The sequence below is a fragment of the Poecilia reticulata genome, linkage group LG3, assembly GCF_000633615.1.
Source record: "Poecilia reticulata strain Guanapo linkage group LG3, Guppy_female_1.0+MT, whole genome shotgun sequence".
Classification (NCBI taxonomy): domain Eukaryota; kingdom Metazoa; phylum Chordata; class Actinopteri; order Cyprinodontiformes; family Poeciliidae; genus Poecilia; species Poecilia reticulata.
The window spans coordinates 23,246,929-23,271,219 of NC_024333.1; the positions used below are offsets into that span (position 1 = coordinate 23,246,929).

Below are 24,291 nucleotides of genomic sequence, written 5' to 3' on the forward strand. Positions count from 1 at the left end.
TTATTTACATTCTTCTCACTTAATTAATTTGGTTTGTTGATGACAACTTACTTTTGTGGGTTAAATGTAACATAGAAATCAACTTTTCATCTGAAATTAAGTAAAACAAATTGCGACTTTCGTGTAATATGTCTGATGTCTTGATGTAAACTTTGCCTGTTATTCACAGAACAGAGCAGCACCACCTGCAATATCTCCTGAGCATCGACTGTTRACAGCATAGACAAGTAGGAAGATGAATTTTCTATTTTTAAGAGAAGTTGTGTTAAATACCTTTAGGAGGATTCAATACATCACCCTCAAACGGACATTTACATTTCTGATCTACTCAGATCTAAAATAGMCATRACTCATGCTTATGGCTATTTTTAATTAAGACTACTTCCTGATTCTACCATCATGCAGGTTGTCGAAGAAATGATGAGTATGTTTAAATCATAGTCATATGAGCAAAGCTGTTTCTGAATTCAATGTATTCACAATAAAATCTAAGTGGTGCAGTTGGTTGCAAAAGAAGGATCAAATACTAGCTTGAGGTTTTTCTGCATGGAGTTTGTTAAAACTTTGAGCTGACTTTCCATGAAATTGAGTCAAAATAATATGAATTATTTATTTGGAAAAAACTAAAGGATTTGAATTAGTCTGACTTAAATTTAGAATTAGTGCTATATTTTTGTCCCTTAGCAGGGTTTTCTTGCACTGACTCCACAGTTATTACTTGTGCTGTTCTATCACATAAAATTCTAGTAAAATAGAAAAAAAAAGTCTGTGATTGTAATATGAAAGAAAAATATATATATTTTAAACTTTTCTCTGAAGACTGCCACCAGATTTGAATCCAGGCTGAGCCAATAATTCAGTTCTGTCTTTCTTTGCAGTCAGTGGACTGGCTGAGAGAATCACTGTAAGGTAGATGGTCCATTTCAGCAGGAATATTACTTTTCCTATTGATTGCTCCTTGCAGGTCCAACCTAAGCCCAGATATAGCGCACAATGAAKGCGCTCAGTGTGCTGCACAGGAGACTTGAACCCTCGGCTGCACATGAATGGGAGTTGAATCTTGGTTCCATGTAATCACGTCAATGCGTTGGAGATACATTTMATTCTCAAATGCACACTCAGGCTGTAAGATCCAACTTCACAGTTGTGCTTATGCATTTGTCGTGTGTATGATTATTTTCCTAGCATCACAGTGACAACRTTTTCTCCGTGTTAATAGAAGCTCAAAGTACAAAGCCCGGACCTTTGTGGTCTCCATTTCATATATGCTTGTTTGGCTTTGTTGTTCATTTGCTCTGTCCGGAGGAAACTTTCTGCTACAGTGCCCACACGGTATTGAGTAAGCATCTGGAATGAGTCATAGCCCCTCTAATGGAAATCCATTTAGCCTGGTCTGAAGTATAAGGCTGCGCAGGGGAGCATAGCGTCACATGGTTATCTTTCACCACAGGGAGGACAAGCAGGCTGTACTCAAGGTGAAAAGACCTCCCCAAACAATCAACAGGAAAGGTATTACTCTGCTATTGCAAGACCGTAAAGGCTTTCACAAGTACCCACATCGTTTTCATGTTGCTTTTTATTTTTACCTTCGGCATATACATCACGTCCCTCCAGGAAAAAAAAAAACCCAGGTCCCATTTTTCTACAAAGTCACCTGTGAGTGTTGATGATGAGAGACTGAGAGCTGAGTGTCTTTATAAAAAAAAAAAAAAAAAAGAGTTATCTGATTTGGATGAAAAGAGCCTCTGCAGCAGAATGTGGGCCAAAATTTAGATCCATGGATCATTAATATTTACATATACATCAAGAGGATAGAGAATTGGATTTTGGAGCGGGTCCTTTTATGCATTCCCCGGCTTGATTGTGATGTTGCGGCAGCCTGAGAGGCAAACTGTGAATAAATTTGAAGTGAATATCTAAATGGATGCATGAAAGGAAGCCTGTGAAGGTCAGCATCTCAGCAGTTCTATGAGAAATGGTCTGATTTAGTGGCTGAGTTACCAAAATTAAAGGAGGTTTACTTGCTTTTTTAGCAAAGTAAAATATTGATGAAATTGCATGGTTTTCTCTTCTTTCCCCAAAATGCCAAAGATAAAGCTTCCTCCAGAGTGGGTGATAATTGAGCAAAACATTGGCATTGTGCTAAGAGCGCTGCATCTCTAAATGCACTTTAAAATGAATGAGTCAGTCTTTTCCTGTTGGACTCTGGTGGAAATCTCAAAGCTTTCACCTTGTTGAATTATATTAGTAATAAAACAGCCAAACAGGTTGGTGATTTCGTGACTCCACCAAGGATAATAACTCAACACAAATACAATTTTTGGCCACGTTAAAAGAAAAAAAGAGAAGCAGGCAGTGTCCACACATTTTACACATTTTAATTGAATCATCAGGAATAAACAAAACAGAGAAGAAAACGTAGCACAAATGCTTAAGACTTGAAAACGGCTGCGACAGTAAATCATGTGGGTCTGGGTGTTTATTTCACATCACTTGTTCTCTGACGCCTTAGCAATTATGGAACAAGGTAAAAATCCATAATGAAGTTTTTGGCTTCAGCTGCTCTGARTTTCAGAGGTTTGAGTTACTTCAGCATTAATCTTCTGTCTCTGYTGCKGAAAGCCTCTCGCTTCTCCTTGCTTCACTAAATTAGTGCTGTTCCCATTAGTATTCACCACAGCCAAACACAGTATATTGCAAAAGTATTAAAACCACTTGCACCTTTCCCATTTTCCCAAGATACAGCAACAAGCATTAGCTTGCAGCTGCAGTTACAGCTCCAAGCTGTTGGGTCTGTACGGTTTTTAACATGTCTATACTGAAATTTGTCTCATTAATTTTTTCTAAAACAGCTCAAACTAAACCAGAGTAACGATGGAGTGTATGCAAACATCAACTGTCAAATCTTGCCCAAGAATCTCAGTGGGATTTTTGTTCCAGATTTTGACTAGACYATCCTAACATATAGATAAGCTGTTATCTAAGCTGTGGGTGTCAAACTCATCGTCGTTTTGGGTCATATCAAGYTCACAAATGTCGTCAAAKGGTCGATTGTGGCAGAATGTTTTGATAAAACCACCCATTAACAAAYTGTTAAAATATTAATGAATAGCTCTCCCTGCATTTGATGAGTACTTCCAGAAATTAGATAATATTGGGCATCTTCCTGGTATATTCCTTAATTTGTATMAAGCTGCTTTTCCCCTAATCTTCACTAATAAACCTCTGAGGCCTTAACAGAACAGCTGGGGTCATACTGACACTATGTTACACACAAGTAAATTCTTGATCACAGGTGTCAAACTCAAGGCCCGGGGGCCAAATATGGCCCGCCGTAGATTTTTATGTGGCCCTCTAGACTCCAAATTACATCAATAAGTCCTTCCAGTTTTTCCACAAATCTGCAAAATTCACACACAAAATCAACGAATTTCCAACTATTTTTTCAAAAACATTAAATCCGTGATTAATACAGCGAGTGATAAAGAGTAACACGTAACATCATACATTACCACAAATATTGTAAAAATGCCTTACCATCATTTCTAAATGTTCACCACAAAATCTGTCATTTTGATTGCAAATAAAAAGCTAAAATGATCACAAAATCCCAGAGGAACAGCTATTTATTGATATTTTCAGAGTTTAATTTGTTTTATCAATATATTCTGGCCCAACTGGCACTTTAAGAACATTCCGATTTTTGATTTGGCCCGAAATGAAAATGAGTTTGACGCCCCTGCTCATAGAAACTCAAGAACTATTCTTCCACAACTCACACATAAGAGATCACTTTGTACTTTCACATCATGAGTGGTTTGTGCTTACATAGCACACTGTGAGACTGCAGACCTCCACRGATCTGGTTTAYGACTCAGCCTTCACCTGATCAATGCAGAAGGGCTGGGCAATCCTCATGTCAGCTGTCTAAATGCATTTAGTGCATTGCCTGTCTTCTYTTKGAATCACATCACTACGTCGCACTTGTTCCACAACCCAGTATTAACCYTTACAGTTTAAAGTGGCTGTAGGTTTGTGAYKAACTTCTAAAGCTGATAATGGACGTCATATCGGTGGAATGGTTTCATTTCTCCTTCCCCTCTTCATGTCGAGACCTTACAGTTGATCATAACAGTACAAAACATGTGSAGATTACTAAACAAAGRATGATCTGAGATAGAGCTATTTACTAGTTAGGTGACTTCTAAAGCCAATTAGTTGCAATTATGGGTATCAAAGTTAAGGTAAAATGGTAAAAAAAATGTAAATGTAAAAAAAATGTAAAAAATAAGTAACGTGCTATTGGTTTAGGGAATAAAATTATTTGATCACAGAAAAATACCTTTTTTCCAAGCATTGATCCATAGCATGGGACCAGTTATCTCTTTGGCAARACAATTCMTATTCACTGGTCACTGAATATACAACGTAGCTACATTTACTTTGGTGAATTAGCCTGATCAAGCAAAATMCACCAATTCAAAATATTGTCTCTGTCCCCAAACCACCAACTCATACCAAGGACTGCATTATTAAAGTCTCCAGGTGCCTGTGAGCAAAAAGCCAATCTGTACAGACGTTMCATTTTTTGAAACTGGTTTCCTCTGAAGGTTGGACAATTCCCTAAACAAATACAGTGAAAATGCCTTATTGAATCATTTACCATCTATCTGAAGGCTCCTTCCTCAGTGGGATACCCTGTGAAGCTTACAGCAGCAATCTGAAATGTTTCAACGTTTCCATGACCCAAAGCATCACTAAGTTATATGTGTTCTTTGTCACAGTGGGGATGTTTCCTCTTTCACAATCAGGGATCATTACAGCAGTTCGGTGCCTGTGGTCTGTTTTCTTTAACGAGGCTCACACAGAGCACTAAAAAGTGCTGCTTGTGTATCAACAGCAAGAATTATCTAATTATCTAGAAATATTTATCAGCAAAATAAAAATCTAACCTCCATGATAATGGTAATGTTGCATGCTGCTTTAAGCACCGTGTGAATCCTAAATGCTTGTCTGGATGGAATATTGTGATTTATAGCCAGTTAGATGTGGTGTCATAACATAAAACATCTGGAGGAACATTTTTAATAAACTTTCAACAAGAAAAGTCTTTTGAAGGTTTGGAGGAAAAGAAATGTTGTAGTTTGTTCTGTCAGTGTGTGGGATCAGAATCATGAAAAGATTCTGATCTCTGACGGGTTCAGCTTCTACTCCTTTTTAAAGTATTGTTCTTATGTTGATAAACTTTTATCAAGTAGCAAATTGTAACCTAATGGTTGAAGCAGTAGAACATTTATATAATGATATTATTTACATTTTTAAACTTAGTTCTTATCCAGGTGCCTCTTGGACAGTTAGTGTAATCAGTGTTTTTTTTTTTATACACTTTTACATTTCTACCTCACTGTTTCCTTCCCATCAGCTTTCCATCAATGTGATTGGATACAGGACTATGTGAAAAGTCAGCACCTTTATCATTGACTGCCTGCTGGATAACCAACATGTCCTACACATGATTCTGTCCATCATATCATAACCCTTCGATTCAATTACTGAAATAATATTTCGTTGATGAAATTGTAATATATTGAAATGCACCTGAAACATCATGGTGTTGCCATTTACAGACCTCACATAAAGAGAACCATTCAAATGCTATAGATTTAAATTAAGACCAACACTTTTTTGTTCATTTTATGGAGCCTTCGTTCACCACAGCCATCATCTCTAATAAAATGCGACAACATCCTACCTTTTTCACCTGATATTTCTGCTCCCCTGTTGGTGCCTTTGCTCGCTTCTTTACCATGACAACAAATTCGTGATCATGGGTAGGCCTCATCAGGCATCTTTAATGTGTTTTTTATTACTGTGCTCCATCTTACTACTGTAGCAGCTGCACTCAAAAGCTATAAACGGCTAGAAACCCTGATGCTGCTATAAGACATCAAAAGCATTACAAGGACATGTTTGTGCTTTGGAAATTCAACATCCCATTTATAATCGATACATATTATGTCTGTGTGACGTCACATTGGAAAAATTGCAAAAAGATCTTTAGTACAGAACTTTAGTAGGAAAGCTTCTTCCTTTAGTATACGCCTTCTTTCTTTGAGGAATAAAAGTAATTTGCAACATATCTAGAAATATCAGAGCGCTAAAATCAAGATAAATAAATCTATACAGTGTGCAGCACAGAATATTGACCAATTTTACACATTCTTTAGGGTCATTGGAAAGGTTGGCAACAAGGTCATCAGTGAAGCAAAAAGTCTGAAATAATTGCAGCTCTTCTAAAACAGGCAGTCTGTGTCTGAATATGATGGCGTAACTATCAGAAAGCAGAAGAGTGACAGTCTGATGGTGAGATGTATTCTGAACGCATCTCACCTTCTGCAGGGCACCTGCCTCTGGCAGAAGAAAGACAAATTTAGGTTTTCATCAGTGAGTCAGGCAGTTTGAAGTCTTCTTCTTTAGCATGATTTGCATTTAAGTTTTTCTGAATCTCAAAAAGCCTTGCAAGTTCCAGCAACACGACTGAACACGCACTCACTCTATTGTTGCTCATTAAATTGATTCACAAAGTTTGACATCCATGAACGTCTGACAACCAATGGCATCTGAAATGATGAGTATGAGTTACTCAGGTCCGTATCAGACTGTATCCCATCAATAACAGTCCTACTTCGCGTCTTATTTAAAGACTCGACCTCATTAGTCATTCTTTCAATCTTGAGGGAAATGAGTTAGAGGGGGCGAGAACAGCAGTCCTTCTTGTAATCAAGCATCAACGGCAGCTGACAGATGATTCAAACTTGCTGGACTTTTTAAATGTTGAGTAACTTAGAAAAAACAAAAAACAAAAAAAAAAGCACAATACCCTGAAGTTACAGGAGTGCACCATCGCCACCTAGTGGCTCCAAATGGCATACACAAGCAGTAAAACATTAAAAACAAACATGTTCATCATCTAGACCAGTGTTTTTCAATTGCAGTCTTCAGGGACCACTGCCCTGCGTATTTTAGATGCATCCCGGGTCCAGAGCACCTGATTCAAGTGACTGCATGCAATAAAGTGCTGCAGAAGCCTGACTTATTCAAATCAGATGTGTGGCAGAAGGTAAACACCTGAAACATGTTCAGTGGTCCTCAGTGGTCCCTGAGGACTGGAATTGAGAAGCACTGATCTACACAAAGTGTCAGCAACATTTTTGACTCCTAGAGACACTTAGTTGCCCCTCCTGCAACAAAGTAACATGTCTGAAGCTGCAAAACTAGATAGATATTTTGAAAGCTAAAGAAATTAAACAATTGTTGTATTCTATTAAAATACAGAATTAAAACATGCAGAATTACCGTTTTCTTATTGGAATTATAATTAAAAACTTACTTCATGTACAATTTCTGAGCACATATAAAATGATCCTTAAATGAGATGTTTTTGGTAAGGAAATGCAATAAGTTGAACGATACACTAATTTCGATTAACTAAAATATGTATGGATCATAATTTTTTTTACTCACAGATTCTCTCAAGATGAAAAATAGACCCTTTAACAAAAAGTGACACAGGAGAAGGAAACATACCACATGACTAATGTAGTAGTGTGACCACCACAGGAGCTGTGGTGGTCACACTACACCACAGGAGCTGTGGTGGTCTGCTCTGGGCATGACTGGATACCTGAATCATTTGGAAAACAGAGCTCTATGCTGGGAAATGTAGCAAACACTTCCCAACATCTACTGGTGCATCTAATAAAAAAAAAAAGAAAAAAAGTTTTTTGTTTTTTTTTTAAGTGAAAAGTTTTGTCAAAAATACAGTGATAAAAATGTCATGCTTCTATTTTGTTCATTTGGATTATATCTTGAAACCAAGTTCAGATTGTTAAAAAACCAGAAAAATATCATCTTTGATGGAGAACTGTCGAGGTCAAAAATAATCATGACTGCTGAGATGACTTTCAGCGAGTTGTATCAAAGCTGTTAATGGAAAACTAAGTGGAAAGAAAACACGTGGTAGAAAACGACACACATGCAGCAGGATAACCACATTCCTTGTTTTATGTCCCTCCTGATCAACAGATGTCAAAGAGGGCTTGAAGAAAAAAGAAATAAATCAGACTCTCTCACTGGGCCAAAACTCTGATGAAAGTAAACTCTGCATTTCATTTGGAAAAGAGTCTCTACATTATGAAAGAAGACACATACAAGTTTAGGTTTTCATTGGCTGGGATAGCTGGACAAATACAAAAAGATGCAATTGTGTACGTGACAGTGGATAAAAATTAGCTGTCTTTATGACGCGTAACAGCATATTTACATTTTATACTCAGTACAGATGTTTAATTTTTAATGATAAATATTCAGCTACACAGTCAAAGATGCAAAACGAAAGTTAGAGCAATGCAGTACGCTGTTGGTTGTTGGATACATTTTCTGGCTCATGACGTAAATGCAAGTCAATGCTTTTGTTTTCACATTCAACATAAATCAAACCATTTACATTTCCACTGCATTTCCATGTCTTTTAAAATCTGTTTTTTGTTTTTGTTCAATGAAAATTTCCCCCCAAAAAAGTGAAAACAAGTATATTTCATAAAAGTCTTTATTCATAAACTTGATGCAAGTTTACAAATTATTTTACATTGTCAAAATCACCCTTGCAACAGAAAAAAAAAACAAAACAAAAAAAAAACTAACAAAAAAAAACAAACCAAAGCATGCTTACAGTGCATAACTTTATAACCCGGCCACCGCAGTTAATGATGCAAGGTAAAGAGCCCAATATCAGGCTTGTTCAGGTCTCAGACCAACGCGCAACTCGTCTAATCTGAGAAGTCCTTATTAGTCAGAAAAGGGTTGGTGTGAGAGAAGCTGTTGTTCAGGGCACCGCACTCGAGTACATCAATGTTCCAAAAGAAATCAGCTTCATGTATGATGTCTGGCACATGAATCTTAGCTGCTGTTATTTATGGGAATCAACCTGGCATCTTTAAAGGTAGACCAGAAGGATGAGCGGACCAGCCCAAGGTGTCTCGGCATCGGGCCTGTGCACCGATGCAGTGGGGGAAACCACAGCAAATTAGATTCCCAGTCTCTTATTAACCACCCCAAGCAATCACTCTGTTTCCCAAGACGAGGGGAGGCAGGGGAAGAAATTATACCCACTACTATACTGACATGCAAAAAACAGCAATATCAAAGAGAAAGGGTACATGTGCTCTGAACCCTTCAACAAGCCCAGGGTTGGAGCAATCTCTGCCTCACACATCTGATCACGTCATCAGAAATCGCTAGCCTCAATCACAATGCGTGGAATGCATCGGCAAAACACACCACGATGTCAACACGGGTGTGGTTTTAATAACAGGGGGGGACAAAAACGGGCCGAGACATTCAATCTTGCCATCCATGATGGCCTGAACCAATCGTTTGCAAAGTTGAGTGTGCAGTATGTATTCCTGAGTTTGCTTGTCCAGAAAATGCAAGGGAGGGCTAAACAATGTAAGCAGAATGGGATGAATAATACAATACAAACACATTACAACAGCTAACAATCATGCCTATGATCTGGTAGTTTGTTTCATATAAAAAGGTATCTTGCAGGAAAACTAATTTAAGATGAGTTGGACATGAACAAACTTTAAACTTTAAACCAATCTGGAGTTAGTCATCACTCTGGAAAGCCAAAAACCCATTCATAAATGAGAGTTCACTCCGAGAAATGGCAAAACTAAGCCTTCTACGCTGGTTATCAGGATGATATACTTAAAAAAAAAATGCAAGTAACAACACAACAGAACACCTACAAAAAAAAAACAAACAAAAACATGTCACTGCATTAACTGGAACGCTCCAGTTAATATTACATCAAAGCCTCAACACGCTGAGGGTGTGCAGCCGCGCCGAGAGTGGTCATGAATAGTAAACCAGGGAATTGGTAATGGGACGAGCTCAAGTTTTTCCTGTGGCAAAGCTCAACAAATATTTATTAAAGTCTGAACAGATATTCTGGAAACAGAACAGACCCCAGGGTGATCTTTCCGGGCGTGAAGCAAAAATGTTATAATGGAGAAGAGTATTGCTGTGAATCTGGAACTCCGGCTGCGTTTTAAAACAGCACTGAGGTCAGAGAGAAGTCAGAGGGCAAAGGTCACTTTTTACCTCAGACGTTAAATAGGTGAAGTAGTTAGGAAATGAACCAGCTTTAAGAATTGGCTTCGGTTAAAACTCCAGAATGTGTCCCCGCTGCATAGCCGTAGAAAGGTTCAACCTGTTGGAGTGATATGAATGGCTAAACCTCTGGTATGCTACCGACAGCTGTCCAACAATATTGTAACAGCCATTGTAGTATTTAGAGCTCCACTGAAAGGTAGGGTTACCAAAAATAAGATCTGGATTGCAGTAGTCATTATGCTTGTATAAGGACCTGGTGCACTTTCGCTTCCTTCAGATACTTCAGAAGTATCTATAATGTTACTTTATTTTAAATTGGTCTTAAGAGGTTGCAATGGCCCTGCAAGTTATAGTCAAGAGTATTCAGTAATACAGTCTCTGCTCAAGCAAAGACCTACACAAGATTACAATATAAACAATTAAATCCTTTAGCAGAAATACAAATTTACATGTTTACAGTGGAGTTAAAATCAATTACATTACAGTGTGATTTGATCCAAACGAGCTCCTGCTTTGCCTCATAATCACGTCTAGTTGCACGCCAATGTTGTCCAGCTGCTGGTTGTGATAATGTTGGTGGTTTTCTCCACATTTGAAAGACAGCAGCATGCTGATCCTCATAAATGGTTTCTCCAACAAAACCTGCGCAAGTCCATGTATTGTCCTGCCTTTGCTTGGGGCTTTAAGCTTTAGAATGCAAACTAGACTTGGGAGAAGCTTCGTTTTTTTTTTTCCTCCGAAAAGGGGAAGAGGGTTCTTGGGATTAAAAAGAACAACACAATAATAGGGAGGTCATCCTTGGAAGTCAAAGGCAAGGGGAGTTTCCCATCACCAGCATTCTTGATGTCCTTCTCAGCCATCACTGCATCATATTAGGAAACGGCGCATGCCAGTCTAACATCCAGTTTAAGGCCAGAGAGATAGAGAATGGCAAGTGGAGCGTCAGACTGCCACTAGTGGAGGATAAAGCCATGCCACACCTTTTGAGCTCAAAAGCCAGAGACAAACCTCGACGTGCTCTATGCCAAAACCGAGGGAAAGTTCACATGATATTTAGTCCACCGAATCGTGGGCAATGAAATAAAAAAAATTAAACAGTAGACAAACAGTTAGAGATGAGCGTCTGAGGAGAGAACGTCAATGCCAGTAGCAGCTGGCGTCCGGCTGTGGGTGGAGGTGAACAGACCTGTATCTATGTGCCTGTTTTGGGCTAGAAAATAAATGAGAAATTTGGTTTGGATTTTAAACTGTCATTGAGAGAGAACATCATTACTTGAAGGGTAAAACCAATATTGGTCGCAAAGAAAATAAAATAATCTAAGACATGTGGTCCCGGTGCAGGAAAGGCAATGGTCTCTATTAGCCATCCTCTTTCGGGGGTGTGTACCAGCCTACGAGTAAAAGAAAAAAAAAAATTCAATACAAAATGAACAGAGACGAAAAAGCTAAATAAAAACTATGTTGTGCAAGTGCATTGTTTTTGGCCTTTTGATAAAACAAGTTTAAAAAAGTGAAATGATTAAAGACAGAATTCAAACAGCCCAGGAAGTGTGCTGACCCACTTTTTTTTTACCAGTAAGAAAAGAACATGGTCTCTACAGGGTTGGATGTAACAAACATAGTCATCTGCATTTTGTTTTTATCCTGGTGCTCCTGGATTTAATATTTAATTAATTCTCACCTTTCTCAATCAAAACAAAAAAATGCTAAATTTAAACAAAAATGAAAAACATCTGGGTAAGATCAAAATGTTTAGTAAAAGACAGAAGGAGACAGTGGTCTGTACACTTTGAAACATTTCCACATTTTTTTAAACAAAAATAATTCAATGCTTTTTTGGGGATTTTATGTGATATTCAAGAGTGTGATTTTGAACTACAATGAAAAATCAGACATATATGAACATTGTTTTAAAGCTAAGAAAGGTGAAGCCGGTAATTTTAAACTGTCAACCAGCAGTCCAACAAAAATCAAACAAACAGAAAAATAACTAATTCCTTGCCACATCCTTGCCTAATTGGATGTTTAGACTTTGTAACAAAGTAATTTATGAACTATGCAATAAATTCCTTTAACTATTAGAGCAGCTGCTATAACAGCTGTTTGTTGTTTGGGGCTCCAGAAAACACCACAATGAAATAAAAAATGCCTGATGCAGCATTTCTATCAAGTTACCACTGATCTACACTGCACAATATGTTCCCAGTTCAAACACTTTACAGCACTCAAATAGTCCAGGTAGTTTGTATGAATGCATCCAGAAATTTAACACCTAAACATAACATGTCATTCATATCTGCCTTTAAAATTCTGCATCATTCACATGCACATATTTACAGTTTAAACTGTTGTTTTAAAACATATACAAAGAGCTATATTACTAACCTATTAATGTCTATATGAAAGTAAGTAATATCTAAAATTTGATTTTAGCACACAGTTTTTTTAAAACAAAAAAACTGGGAACTGACAAACTCACCATTCTTTTCATGAATCTGAACCAGGGATTTGTAGGACTGTTGTGCTCTGGCAAGATTGTACTGGTTCTRTAGGAAGAGATGAAAATAAAGATGAAGTTAGACGTAAACAGCAAGACTGTGTCATAATGACAGGGCAAAACAAAAGATTAGTCTTATGAGTTCTCAAAAAAAAACAACAAAAAAACTTCAAAGATCTGAAAATTGAACATTTTTGGACCAATATTTGTATTTGGAGGAAATAAGTTCCTAAAAATAACGACTTGAGTGTTTTTGTCAGGTTATATAACTTTTTAAGACCATCATAAATTAAATTTGAGATCTAAATGAATAAAAAAAAAATTTATTACTCCCTCCAATAACATACTTTTATCTTACTCGACTGGCTTGTTGAACAGATAACCAGCTAATATCAACTAACGTCACTCCCAGTGTTACCATATAAAGAGCAGAATGACGGAGAGATCTCGAATAAGCAGGTTTAAAAGGAATTTTTTTGCACATTTACAGGCAAGGTTTAGTGCCAAATGTGAAACAAATAGGCAAACACAAATTTAACTACCGTATTTTCCGCACTATAAGGCGCACGTAAAAACCTTCAATTTCCTCAAAAGCTGACAGTGCACCTTATAATCCGGTGCGCCTTATATATGGACCAATATTGAGCCACAACAGGTCTAGCAACTACGGTAAGCTGCCGCCGACTTCATTTTCGCCCGTAGAAGAAGCGCGCAGTGCATGCTGGGATAGTTGTCAGAACGCTGGTTTGTTAATAAAGTTCGACTGACCTATCTACTTACAGACCTAATAATCAGGTCGTCTGCAGGTCATTTAGCACCACGTTCTCCACAAACATGCTGTGCGCGAATGGAGAAGGGTGACCATCATCCGGCCACGCCCCGGCCCAGTCGCGGAAGGCTCTCCTCGCCAACCTAGAGAGACAGTCTGCGGCGGCAGCGTGTCGGTTGGTCTGTGTTACCCAGAAAGCAGTTGGGCACAATATCGCAACACCAACACCGTGAGTGAAACAATGACTGGGGCAGCCTACTATATAAAGTATTCTGGGACCACTTCTTTATTATTACACATCCACATTTGAATAGTACGGAACAAATCACGTCCTGTGTGGGTGGCAACCCTAACTGTAGCGTCTATTCTATGTGCCTTATAATGCCTTATATACAAAATAAGTTTTAAAATAGACCATTCATTAAAGGTGCGCCTTATAGTGCGGAAAATACAGTAAATGTAATTTGTGACATAGTAGAGAGACTCTTGTATTTAAGGCTTTAGTTCAGATTATTAAATGAAATGTTGACAAACTTTGAAAAAAAGCTTACTGAAATTTCTTTTTATCTGGTTAAAAATTATTTGCACCCTAGATGTGATACAAATCTGTTGTTTTCTCCTCACAGCTGACGATGTGTTGAATTGTGTTTTCACTTTGATCTTAAATAAACAGACAAGACATTTCACTGACTCCAATTTTATAGATATGACTGTCAAAGTAATTTAGGTTATATAATTGTTCTTCACTTCCTCTTCATACTTGCTGAACTGATGTTTTGAACTGTGCTTAATAAAATATGACAAAAAAAAGTTTAATGATCAAAATGAAAAGAGAAGTGTTGTCTGTAAGGCCAATAGAAACCTAACTTTGACATTAAACCATCATGACTCACTTTGTTGGCTCCAAACTGCACTCTGGCTTTTCCTTTGACTAAAGTGGCATTGATCTGCATGATGACAGACTCAATGGAATAGGCACTGCTCCAACCCTGCAATAAGGAGACAAGGACAATTGGATCCATTTAGAAAAGTGAACAGATGTACATTGAACATTATGCAGGAAAAACAATCCAAGACAATAACAGGTCACATCACATATTCCATGGCTTAAATAAAATATAGTTAATATATTTTTAAGCATACCTGCTTGGTGAGAAGTTCCATGCAAAGAGCGCCTCCTCCAAGAACGTAACTGAGGGAAGCAGATTTATTACTTATAAACTAATGAACTACGTAGTGAACTAATGAAGGGCCAAAGACTGATGCTATAAAATAGCAGTGGATGAAATTAGAAAGAGTTCAACAAACAGCAGTACAGTACTTACCCTCCGGAAAGCACAGGGGAAACTACTCGGACAAAAGGTGGATCAAAGGGGAAATTATCCTGTAAAGGAGACCAGGACAAATGATTGCATCAACAGACTGCCAAGACTCTAACATTTTAAATATTGCCCTTTACTTAAAATACGTCTGACTCACTTTATATGAGAAGTTTAATAAAATGTAGTCCATTCCTTCCTTCTCCTTTAAGACTTGTAAATCACTGTGTAAAGGGCTATCTGGATCCACCCTATTAGACATTAAATACAACAATTAGACAATGCTAATGTTGAATCAGGCAAAACAAAAAGACAAAATACCACTAGCTACTTACGTTCTCAGTTTAACGTGCCACTCGTACAGGCTGTCATTGACAAGCTCAACTGAATAAATCCCTGCAAATGGAAAACATAATTAATAAGCAGTCAATCCAAAATTAGAATGAAGTCCTTAATCATGCCCCATTGCAAAATATTTAAAATTTTTTAATCTCCACTTTCCCACTAAAATGACAAAAAGATCTTTTCAAAAAGCAATTTTATTTTGACAATAGAAAAGCATGTCAAAGTGAAATGCTATAAGAAATGTCACCTGGGTCTGCAGTGTCCGATGCCTATTGTTGTACAAAGGACACAAGCCATTTTATGTATAGAAATACCTTTTTAATGCAAGATGTCAAATGGATGTGACCGTGTATTAGCAACAAAGAAAAGAAAAAAAAAAAAAAAAGAGATGGCGTGAGCAATTTTGCTACAAATATGATCCAGGTGGAGAATGTGTCGGACGTCTTGGCCAGGGAGTCAGCAGCCAGATCACAGATGCAGCACAGCTGTTTGTTTGTGAGCACAAATTTTATCAGTTAAAAACATATTTTTACTGTGGTTTGCACATTTTGTCTGCCCTGTGTCTGTTCATGTGGTAGTTATGTGCTGATCGCCACAGATGGAGTCATGTCAACAACCACTCTCACTTTGTTAAACCACTTCGGTCAGCAACCTCAACTTTTCTTTCCTACATGTCCAAGCCAAGTGAAGGAGTGTGTTCAAGTGTTACAGTATGTTAATTCCCCTTTCATCCAACAGGAGCATCGCATTAGGTGAATTTTTAGGGCCAAATAAAATGTGTTTGTACAGCAACTACCTGAACAAAATGGACTTAGGGATATGACAGATTGTGTACTTGAAATAATTTCAGCTATACACTGCTGCATCATCCTCTTGGGTAAAATGAGTAATTGGAGGAAAGTCACACGTGCACAATAACTTTATGGCTCTCCACTATAAAGTAGGCTATTTTGATGAGTGGTCGAAGGAACACACTGACACAGAACAGCAATGCTGGTCTGAACAGGAACAGATATTATGTCTATCTGATTACTCCCATCTATCTTTGGGAACTTTTGGTTGCCTTGAGATCACTTTCTTTGGTCTAAATCATTCTTATTATGATGGAAACAAACCTGAACAGAGTTAAAAAGGAAAAGGGGAAATGACAATGCATGGCTATTAATAGAAAACAAAGGCAAAGCCTAAGATTGTGTTTATAGTAACATTAAAAATAATCTCAAAATTCACTTTTCAAAGCTAACACTTTTCTACCAATTAAGGAAGCTCAGATGGCGTCGACAGAGTTATGAAAGAAAAAAAAGAAAATTATTGCAACATTCTTCATTTGACCATGAAATCATTACAATCCTCTCAGCAAAATACTTGAGGTAAAGCAGCTTAATTGTCAAAAAGAGAAGACACCATCGTCTGTGGGATTTCTGTGTATTTGTAGCATTTCCTTTCAACAAAACAAAAGCTTGGTTTTATGTACATACCAGTCTTATAACTCTGAGACCGATAAATTTCTCGAAGTTCCTTCATCAGGCGGTCAGAGGCTTGCACTGAACCAGATACAGCTCCCTGCAAAATTGAAGACAAACTGTAATTTACTTCTGGAATTTGTGTCCCAACATCAGCTGACATAAGCTGCACTTGTGTGATAGTCTGCGTGTTTTCGACAGCAGTAAGCTAAGAGAATGTTTCAGAAAATTACAAAACATTCATTCATTGAAGCCAAATAAGCATAACAAGATAATTTTGATTTTATGGCTATGAGGTTGTGTTTTATTTTGACATACTTTAATGGTTTAAAGGGCTTATTCAAAAACTGACCCCATTCTAAAGTAAATACAACACCTTTTATAAGTTTTCTGCTACCTTAAGAAGCAGGGATAAAGGAAAAACAAAAATATAATAAAATATAATATAAAACTACTCATGTCAACCCACTTTTAAATGTTCTGTGAAATTGATCTGAAATGTTACAAACGACAGTCAATTTTTTTTAAAAACTGACGTTTAGGTGGTCTTGTCTCTGGTTCTTTCGGATCTTCTCAAGGATTGCCAGATTTTCTTTCTCAATGCCATCGTCCTCGGATTTCTTCCCATCAACAGGCTCCTCCTCTTTCATTTCATAGTGATCCAGGTCCTCAATGTCCTGATAAATTATTTGTAATATTTTAGGCATTTTAAAACATACACATATAAAACAAAGATTTATGATCAAGGCAGAAGGAATTCCTCCTTATGAAATAAAACTTTGTTGTTTACAACAATGTTTGAGTATAAACAAATTAAGACATTTTATTACAGATCATTACAGTTGTGTGTGTGTGTAGGAAGAACAGGGAAAACAAACAGCATTAGTACAACTTCTAATAGGTCAAAATAAATCATTTTCAGCAATGAACTCAGCAAAGAGACCAGGCACCATGTTTAGGCCAAAGTTAATAACTTACTTCCCCCATCTCTTCCTCCTCTTCCTCTTCAGATGTGACCTCCTCTGTCCCATGCTACACACACACAAACAAGAGTTTGTTTCACTGAAACCGTATTAGTCTGTGAGACAACGGACGAGTCCATCTAATGTATTTTACAGAGAAGCCCCTCGGGAACACAAACATAGAGCAGCATTGACAAGAGCAAAAAGGCAACAGTATCTTATTCCCCCCCCCCAATAAAACTTTACATAATTTTATTACCTCTTCCCTGCATAAACACACCTCTTTTAAAGAAAACATAAGGGAACATTTAGGCCAAATATCTTTTCTCAAGTGATTTTGCCATCTCGTTTCAAGCTCAAGTGAGTTTTAAAAGGTGTTGACATATTTAAGACTCGAAGTACAAGACTGGGTCTGGGTATTTACACTTTTATAGATGTGTTTTTTTTATTTTTGTCAATGCTTCAATGTTTGACTCAGGATGTTTTTTTTTTTCCATTTCATTTAATAAGTAAAATAAAAAATCCTGGCCCAATGGGAATCTTTACTGTGAAGTCATTTTGGCTCACTACTTTTTACATAGCTGTACCAATTCAGTCCCATTTTAACTTAAACGGCCCATTTAAGGTCAAAACATATAGATCAAGTCCAGACTTTGAATAGGCCATTATAAGGCCTTCATTTATTCATTTATTTTTAGCCACTCAAAAGTGAGCTTGCTGATGTGTTTTAGAATATTATCCCGTTACATAATCCAGGTGTATTTGAGCTTAAGTCTTGAAATTCTCACCATGTTTAACTTCCAAAATGACATTATTTTTCTGAACTCCTCTAAGGCAGATGTAAAACACATTAATTCCACTGACACGGTGATTTTGACAGAGATCTGCTATGCTTTAAATGCAGTTTTGGGCTGTTTTATGACCTCCTGGATGAGTCATCAATCCTCTCTGAGAAGATTTGGAAGGCTAGACACTCCTGGTAATATTCACCACTATTTCATGTTTTCTTAATTTGTGGATAAAGTCTCTCACTGTGGTTTACTGGAGACCGACTTTTTAACACTTGCCAAATTGAAAAATCTCAGTGAATTTGTCTTTTCTGTTGTTGGGATCTGCTTTTTGAGAAGACATTTTATTAAATGTGTTTAGGTGATTTGTTGACCATACAGATCTGGCAGTAAACTGTTCTGGATTGGGTTGGTTGGGTCTTGGTTCGAATGTTGCATTGATGCTATATAAACCAGGTCAAACTGCTTCAACTTCAAAGTCTTACAATACTTTGATATTTCTGTCCAGAACCACAATGTTGATAAATCTGATAAGAGGTTAGCAACTTAGACAAATCAGCCCATTCTGAAACCAAGGCTAAAAATTTACTTACTTAGCATTACCTGAAACATCTTAAAAGGACACTCCTGTGCAATTATGAGTGCAAAGTACAGCTACGTTTAACATCTGTTTTTTTTGTTGTTTTTTTGTGTGGCTGAAATACTTATACTTTACTTTCAATGACTGATGGTGTCTAAAGTGGTTAGTCTGAGACACAGTGGTTAATAGACAACAAAAAGACAGTTTATAAATATTGCTTGAACCAATGCAGTTTAAACTGTAATTTAATTTCATTAGTTTATAAAAATCTAAACTCTACTCTGAAACAGGAACTTGGGATGCTTAGCAAGAAAGATTTACCATCTATAACCACCATTTTGTTCCAGCATGAACTGGTYCTCTTTACCTTTCGGTCTTGTTGTCCCACAGGTCCTGCAGGCAGAGGCTGGTCTAGCATCTCCACATCAGGATGTTGAGGAAGGTTGTACAACCGACAAAGGTCACAAATCAGCTTTTTTAACTGCTGCAAAAGCTARAGAGGAAAACCACAATGACGAGACATTGGTTTAGTTCATTTATGATGGAACATACACATCCTAACAGCATGTTCACAGCTTGTCCTGCTGTCTGGTGCTTCAACTGTTGATGCTGCAGTACCTTTTCCCTGTTATCAGCAACTGAAAAAGTTTATTGAGAGGGTGTGGAGAGTTTTGGACAGTGTTCGCTGTTCCTGCAATGGCACTGAAACATCCTGAACAGGGTGCAGGAACACTCCAATAACCTTTTAGTTTCCCTCAGTATCCTCTTCCAGGCCCTCTCATCTGCCAAGTAGCAGCTGGAGTAGCACAATGAGATGCAGCATGTGATGAGCGTTTTGCTGTTCGATTCAGTTTATTTGGAAAGGGCACAATCCTGATGCTTTCCCTCATCCAGGTGATGTCATCAGAAATCTATACTCAAACAAAGTTAATGCTATCCAAACTGACTGTCAATAATGTACAGAATATTGAACATCACTTTAAACTTTCTGCTGTCCAAGTGGATGAAAAACATCCTGCCGACTGGCATAAACTGATGTATAGTTGGGACGTATGTACCAACCAAAAAAAGTCAGAAATGATCAAATCTGCAAAGGAGCAAACAGAACAGCCACACAGGACCTCAGCATTTTGTTCCTGCATCACACTGAAGTTAAGAAATAACTCGGTGCTGTAGATTATGCAAAAATGACTTCCGGAATGACCTAAAAACTCATAACTGCTTTTACCAATCTCTTGAGAGGTTGCCGTGTCCTTGCATGCGCTCTCATGAATATAAGTAAGTAACTTTTATTTATACAGCACCTTTCTCAGACAGCAGTCACAAAGTGCTTCACAGTGAAAAATACAGTTATACATTACATAAACATAAATACATTATAATCTGTCACAGCAACCATGGGACTAGTGGAAAATTATTTCATAAAAAAAATTATTTCTTAAGTTGCTTTTTAAAAGCATCAATGGAGTCCGAGGATCACACTACAGATGCATACCATTTTATTTAAACCTTATGCACATGTCATTTTAGGACAACACAAGAAAGTAAATGTAAGGAGTGTACAAAAAGATCAAATTAAATCAAATCAAATTAAAATGTTTAAATTAAAAAAAAATCACAATTCCATTAAGTTGTTCAGAAAATCTCCCATTTACCACGGCCAGTAAAGTGACACTGAAACTGTGTAGTTAGACAGCATGCTAAGTCTTAACTCTTAATGGTTAGCCAGCTACCATGTCTTTGCAAATTGGTGCACTCAAAAAATAGCACCACCAAGACATCTGTGTACACAGAAAAAAGCAGATCTTATCAACTCTCAAAAAACAGACTTCCTCTTTATCTGACATACATCTACAGTAGCTCAAAACTGGCAACAATAGAAAAACACATTTACACAACATTTAGGTAAATGATAACAAATCACATAGCCCTACACAGAAATTAGACAGAGGAAGAAATGACAGATTTCTCTCTCTTTTTGTAGTCTTAATAAATTCACCGATGCCTAAAGTAGATGCATTAGACCGACTGGTGGTGTGCTGTGGGAAGGCCTACCTATTGTAACCCGATCAAAAACAAAACGTTTTTCAGAGTCAGCTTTTATTGGACTGCTCTCCTGAAAGTGAGGAGAATCATGTTCCAAGTAGCGTTTACTGCAACGGATGTATTTTTATACCTCCCGTTTGTAATCCAACTATTTTTACTTTTCCTCCGCAGCAATATTTTGCTTTGAACTTACGGAGGTGATTGCGTTTGTCATTTTTTTCCTTCAATCTTAATGCTTTTGTTTTGTTTGCCACTGCAAAACTGAGACCTTTAAATAACAGATTATTTTCTCTTATTGAAAGGTGGATGTGTGAGTCACAGTGGGTGAAGTTGCAGTTTGTTGTTTTTGCTTACACAGTCACATCTATTTAGTTGAAGTATGCACATTGTATGTAAAGATTAAATGGGGAAGTGTCTCCACCGGTTCAGTGTTAAAAATATAAGCTTGTGCATTTCAGCACAATATCACAGTGACTGAGATTTGTAAAGGAGAATGACRTGTGTATTATGGCTCCTGGTTATTTCACTCTCCTACAAAACTAATGCAATTAACATTGTAAATCACTTCATTTTTGTTTTTGTTCAGTATTTTGATAAATAATGGTGATATATTTCAAAAATGTCAAATTTGACAATTATGTTACACCCCATTTACATTGTTGGTCTAATTTCTAACTGACCCCTAATGTCTTATGACATATGATGCATTACGGTCCAAACAGTACACCTATGAGATGCTGGATATTGCTTTAATAGAGTTGCATAACATTTCCTTACTTTATGGTTATGAGCAGAATATAACTTTAAATTATTATCTACCAACATGTATGTGTAGACATCCAATAGCATGAAGGCACATGTGGTAGACTGCTCAATTTCACCCACCAATGTCTGCGGCACAGTCACCAAAGTTTCAAATATTCAAAGTGGTGAATAAAAGAYATCAGCATCTGTATCAACATTTTGTCACAACATTGCCGTTTTATGCGTTAATGACGCCCAAAAGACAGTTGGTCTGGTATTTCTTCTACTGAAAAGCAGTATTGACAACACTTGCTCAGTGCAGCAGTTCAGATAAATCAAAGTGCAAAGTGTAGTAACATTATGCCATATTCTTCAGGAATACCAGGRAAACATTGAAAAGAYRGATCATTTGTAACTCAACCTATTTACTTAAGTCACAATGATTTAAAGGACAACCATTACGATGTACTCAGCGAGATTCATCAACATTCTGCTTGATAACGCTACGCTGTCAATATTTGGGATGGCAGCTCTTTGGWCACCCCTCTTCGTGACGAGCAGCAGTCGCATCATGACTTCTCTTAAGCGTTACGGAAAAAAAACATGTTGAAATAGGCAAGTGAATTTAACCTACCAGGGTGCTCCCTTTTCTCACATCTTCCAGCCTCTCTAAAACTTGTGCCAAGCTCGGGTCGTCAGAGTCCACAAACCATATTGGTGGCGTAGATGGATATGATTCCTGAAAAAAATGAGCGACACGACATATTTAAGACACCCACATAGATAAAATTTATAATCATATATTTTTAACAGTACATGACATACAAATAAAATATAAAGAACAATATTAATGTTTATCAGAGACGACACTCGAATGTTGCATCGTTAGCCGGATGCTAGGATTGCTTCCAAAACGCTGAACGGCTAATTTAATAATTTAAACAGACCCTTTAGCTCACGTCCACGCAGGTGTATAACGAAAAACACCGGTCCCATATACATTCAGATTTTATGATTCTAAATGCAGTTGTCTACTTGGTTTAGGAGGTTAACAACATGACGTTTGGTCGCTAACTATCAACAAGGGAAGTGCAATTCAAGCTAAACTCCAACACACAAGTTCTTGACTACTTACCGTAATGTTACAGTGGATAATTAGCAACTTTTCTCCAGTCACATTAAACTGGCAGCTCAGTTCGTCGGGCTTCCAATCAATTATCCTGAACCGTTCGTGGTTTGGATCAAAAATGGACTCCAAAAACTTCAGCTCGGCCTTCAGCCCCGACACCGACATCTTCCACACATCTCCGGCTGGGCCGCTGGGGAGGGCGAGAAGTCAGGACTTAGCTTTTAGCTAGCTGGCGCTACAATAGAAACTTAGGCAGAAAGAGGTCGTAAATGAGCCAGATAACAGCTGACTCAACCGGTAGGTGTATCAGGATATCCACAATCAGCTACAGCCTCCGTCCGAATAAATTATAGCGTAGTCGAACAAATTTTCTAATGAATTAGCTAACACTAGCTAGCCCCTAGTTAGCGTTTGAAAACAGCGCAGTGCTTAGCAAACTGCTAGCGTTGTTGTTGTCTTTCCGTCTATTGTTGTTCTCTGGCTACGTTAACAACATTTTAAGGCTCCTGCGCTGTCCCGTGACCGTCTTCTTACAATCCTGTGGGGCAGCTCTTTAAAGTTCACTGGACCAGGAAATAACGAGACTATCTCMACAATCTGAGTCAATATCCTGCTATAAGAACAGTGTTTTTTATCCCCGTGCAACTGTAGCTGGCCTCTAGTGGGGTTTAAAGATGGCGTTTGGCAATCTCCCCGTTCCTGCAGAATCCCACAATTCTACACGTTCACAATTATTAAAGTGTTAAAAAAAAAAATCAAAGTTCAAGGCAGAGTATCATGTGGCTGAACATTTTTAAAAATGTAAAGTGATGTGGATCTACCTTCTACGGAGAKAATTTTTTTATTGCTCGTTATTTTGTTCCACCTTATGTTTTTTAAAAAAATATTTATTTCTAAATATCACATTTACAGTAAATGCCAGGATCCATCTCAGAAACCTAGCATATATTCAAACGTTTATTTTKTAACTTTTATTTTTAAAAAGTTAAAGTCTTATTTATATATAAAATCATACACAAAAGTGATTTACACAGCCATCCAGTAAATAAGATTACATTATTTCAGTTACCCAGTTCCTTAAGTGAATCACATGGATTAGTTGTACAGCTTATAAAAACGCAACATTTAAGATTAGAATATCACACTAGACCAGATATATAAAGACATATTTTTWATACAGAAATGTGGGAAAAATAAGTTTAACAGCCTACCTGCTTTAAACTTATTTTCAAAAGGTGCTTTTAATCTAACAAACAAGCTTATTGGAATGCATATTCTAATTTACTGAATAAATTGTGAATTTCAAGTATTTAATGTTGGTGATAATGGCTTCTAGCTGTTGATTCAGTTTAGCAGAAATTAAGACCAATATTTAACATAGAAATTGCATAGTATGACTTTAATTTAATTGACTTTAATAGTTTTTCACAATGTCTCCACTATTTTCTGTAAGCTTTAGTATCTCAGCAA

The 24,291-nt window shown here is 37.3% G+C and overlaps 1 protein-coding gene across 1 annotated transcript; it reads right to left on the bottom strand.

The window, feature by feature from the left end:
• Positions 1–8,590: 8,590 nt before the first annotated feature.
• LOC103462696 (ubiquitin-conjugating enzyme E2 Q2-like) lies at positions 8,591–23,515 on the bottom strand. Its single transcript, XM_008405633.2, has 13 exons — positions 22,828–23,515; positions 22,327–22,431; positions 19,270–19,395; positions 17,551–17,604; positions 17,109–17,249; positions 16,588–16,672; positions 15,100–15,160; positions 14,925–15,015; positions 14,771–14,829; positions 14,589–14,637; positions 14,339–14,434; positions 12,659–12,725; positions 8,591–11,570 (listed from the first exon to the last, which is right to left on the bottom strand). The coding sequence occupies exons 1-13, from the start codon at positions 22,984–22,986 to the stop codon at positions 11,539–11,541; spliced, it is 1,125 nt and encodes a 374-aa protein (XP_008403855.1). The 5' UTR covers positions 22,987–23,515; the 3' UTR covers positions 8,591–11,538.
• Positions 23,516–24,291: the final 776 nt, after the last annotated feature.

Bases quoted from the DNA above. Each gene is read 5' to 3' on its own strand.
- LOC103462696 (XM_008405633.2), bottom strand. From the start codon at position 22,986: ATGTCGGTGTCGGGGCTGAAGGCCGAGCTGAAGTTTTTGGAGTCCATT. The intron at 22,432-22,827 runs GTAAGTAGTCAA...CATTTTTTTCAG, and splicing joins TTATCCACTGTAACATTACG to GAATCATATCCATCTACGCC. The intron at 17,250-17,550 runs GTAAGTTATTAA...ATAATTTATCAG, and splicing joins AGGAGGAAGAGATGGGGGAA to GACATTGAGGACCTGGATCA.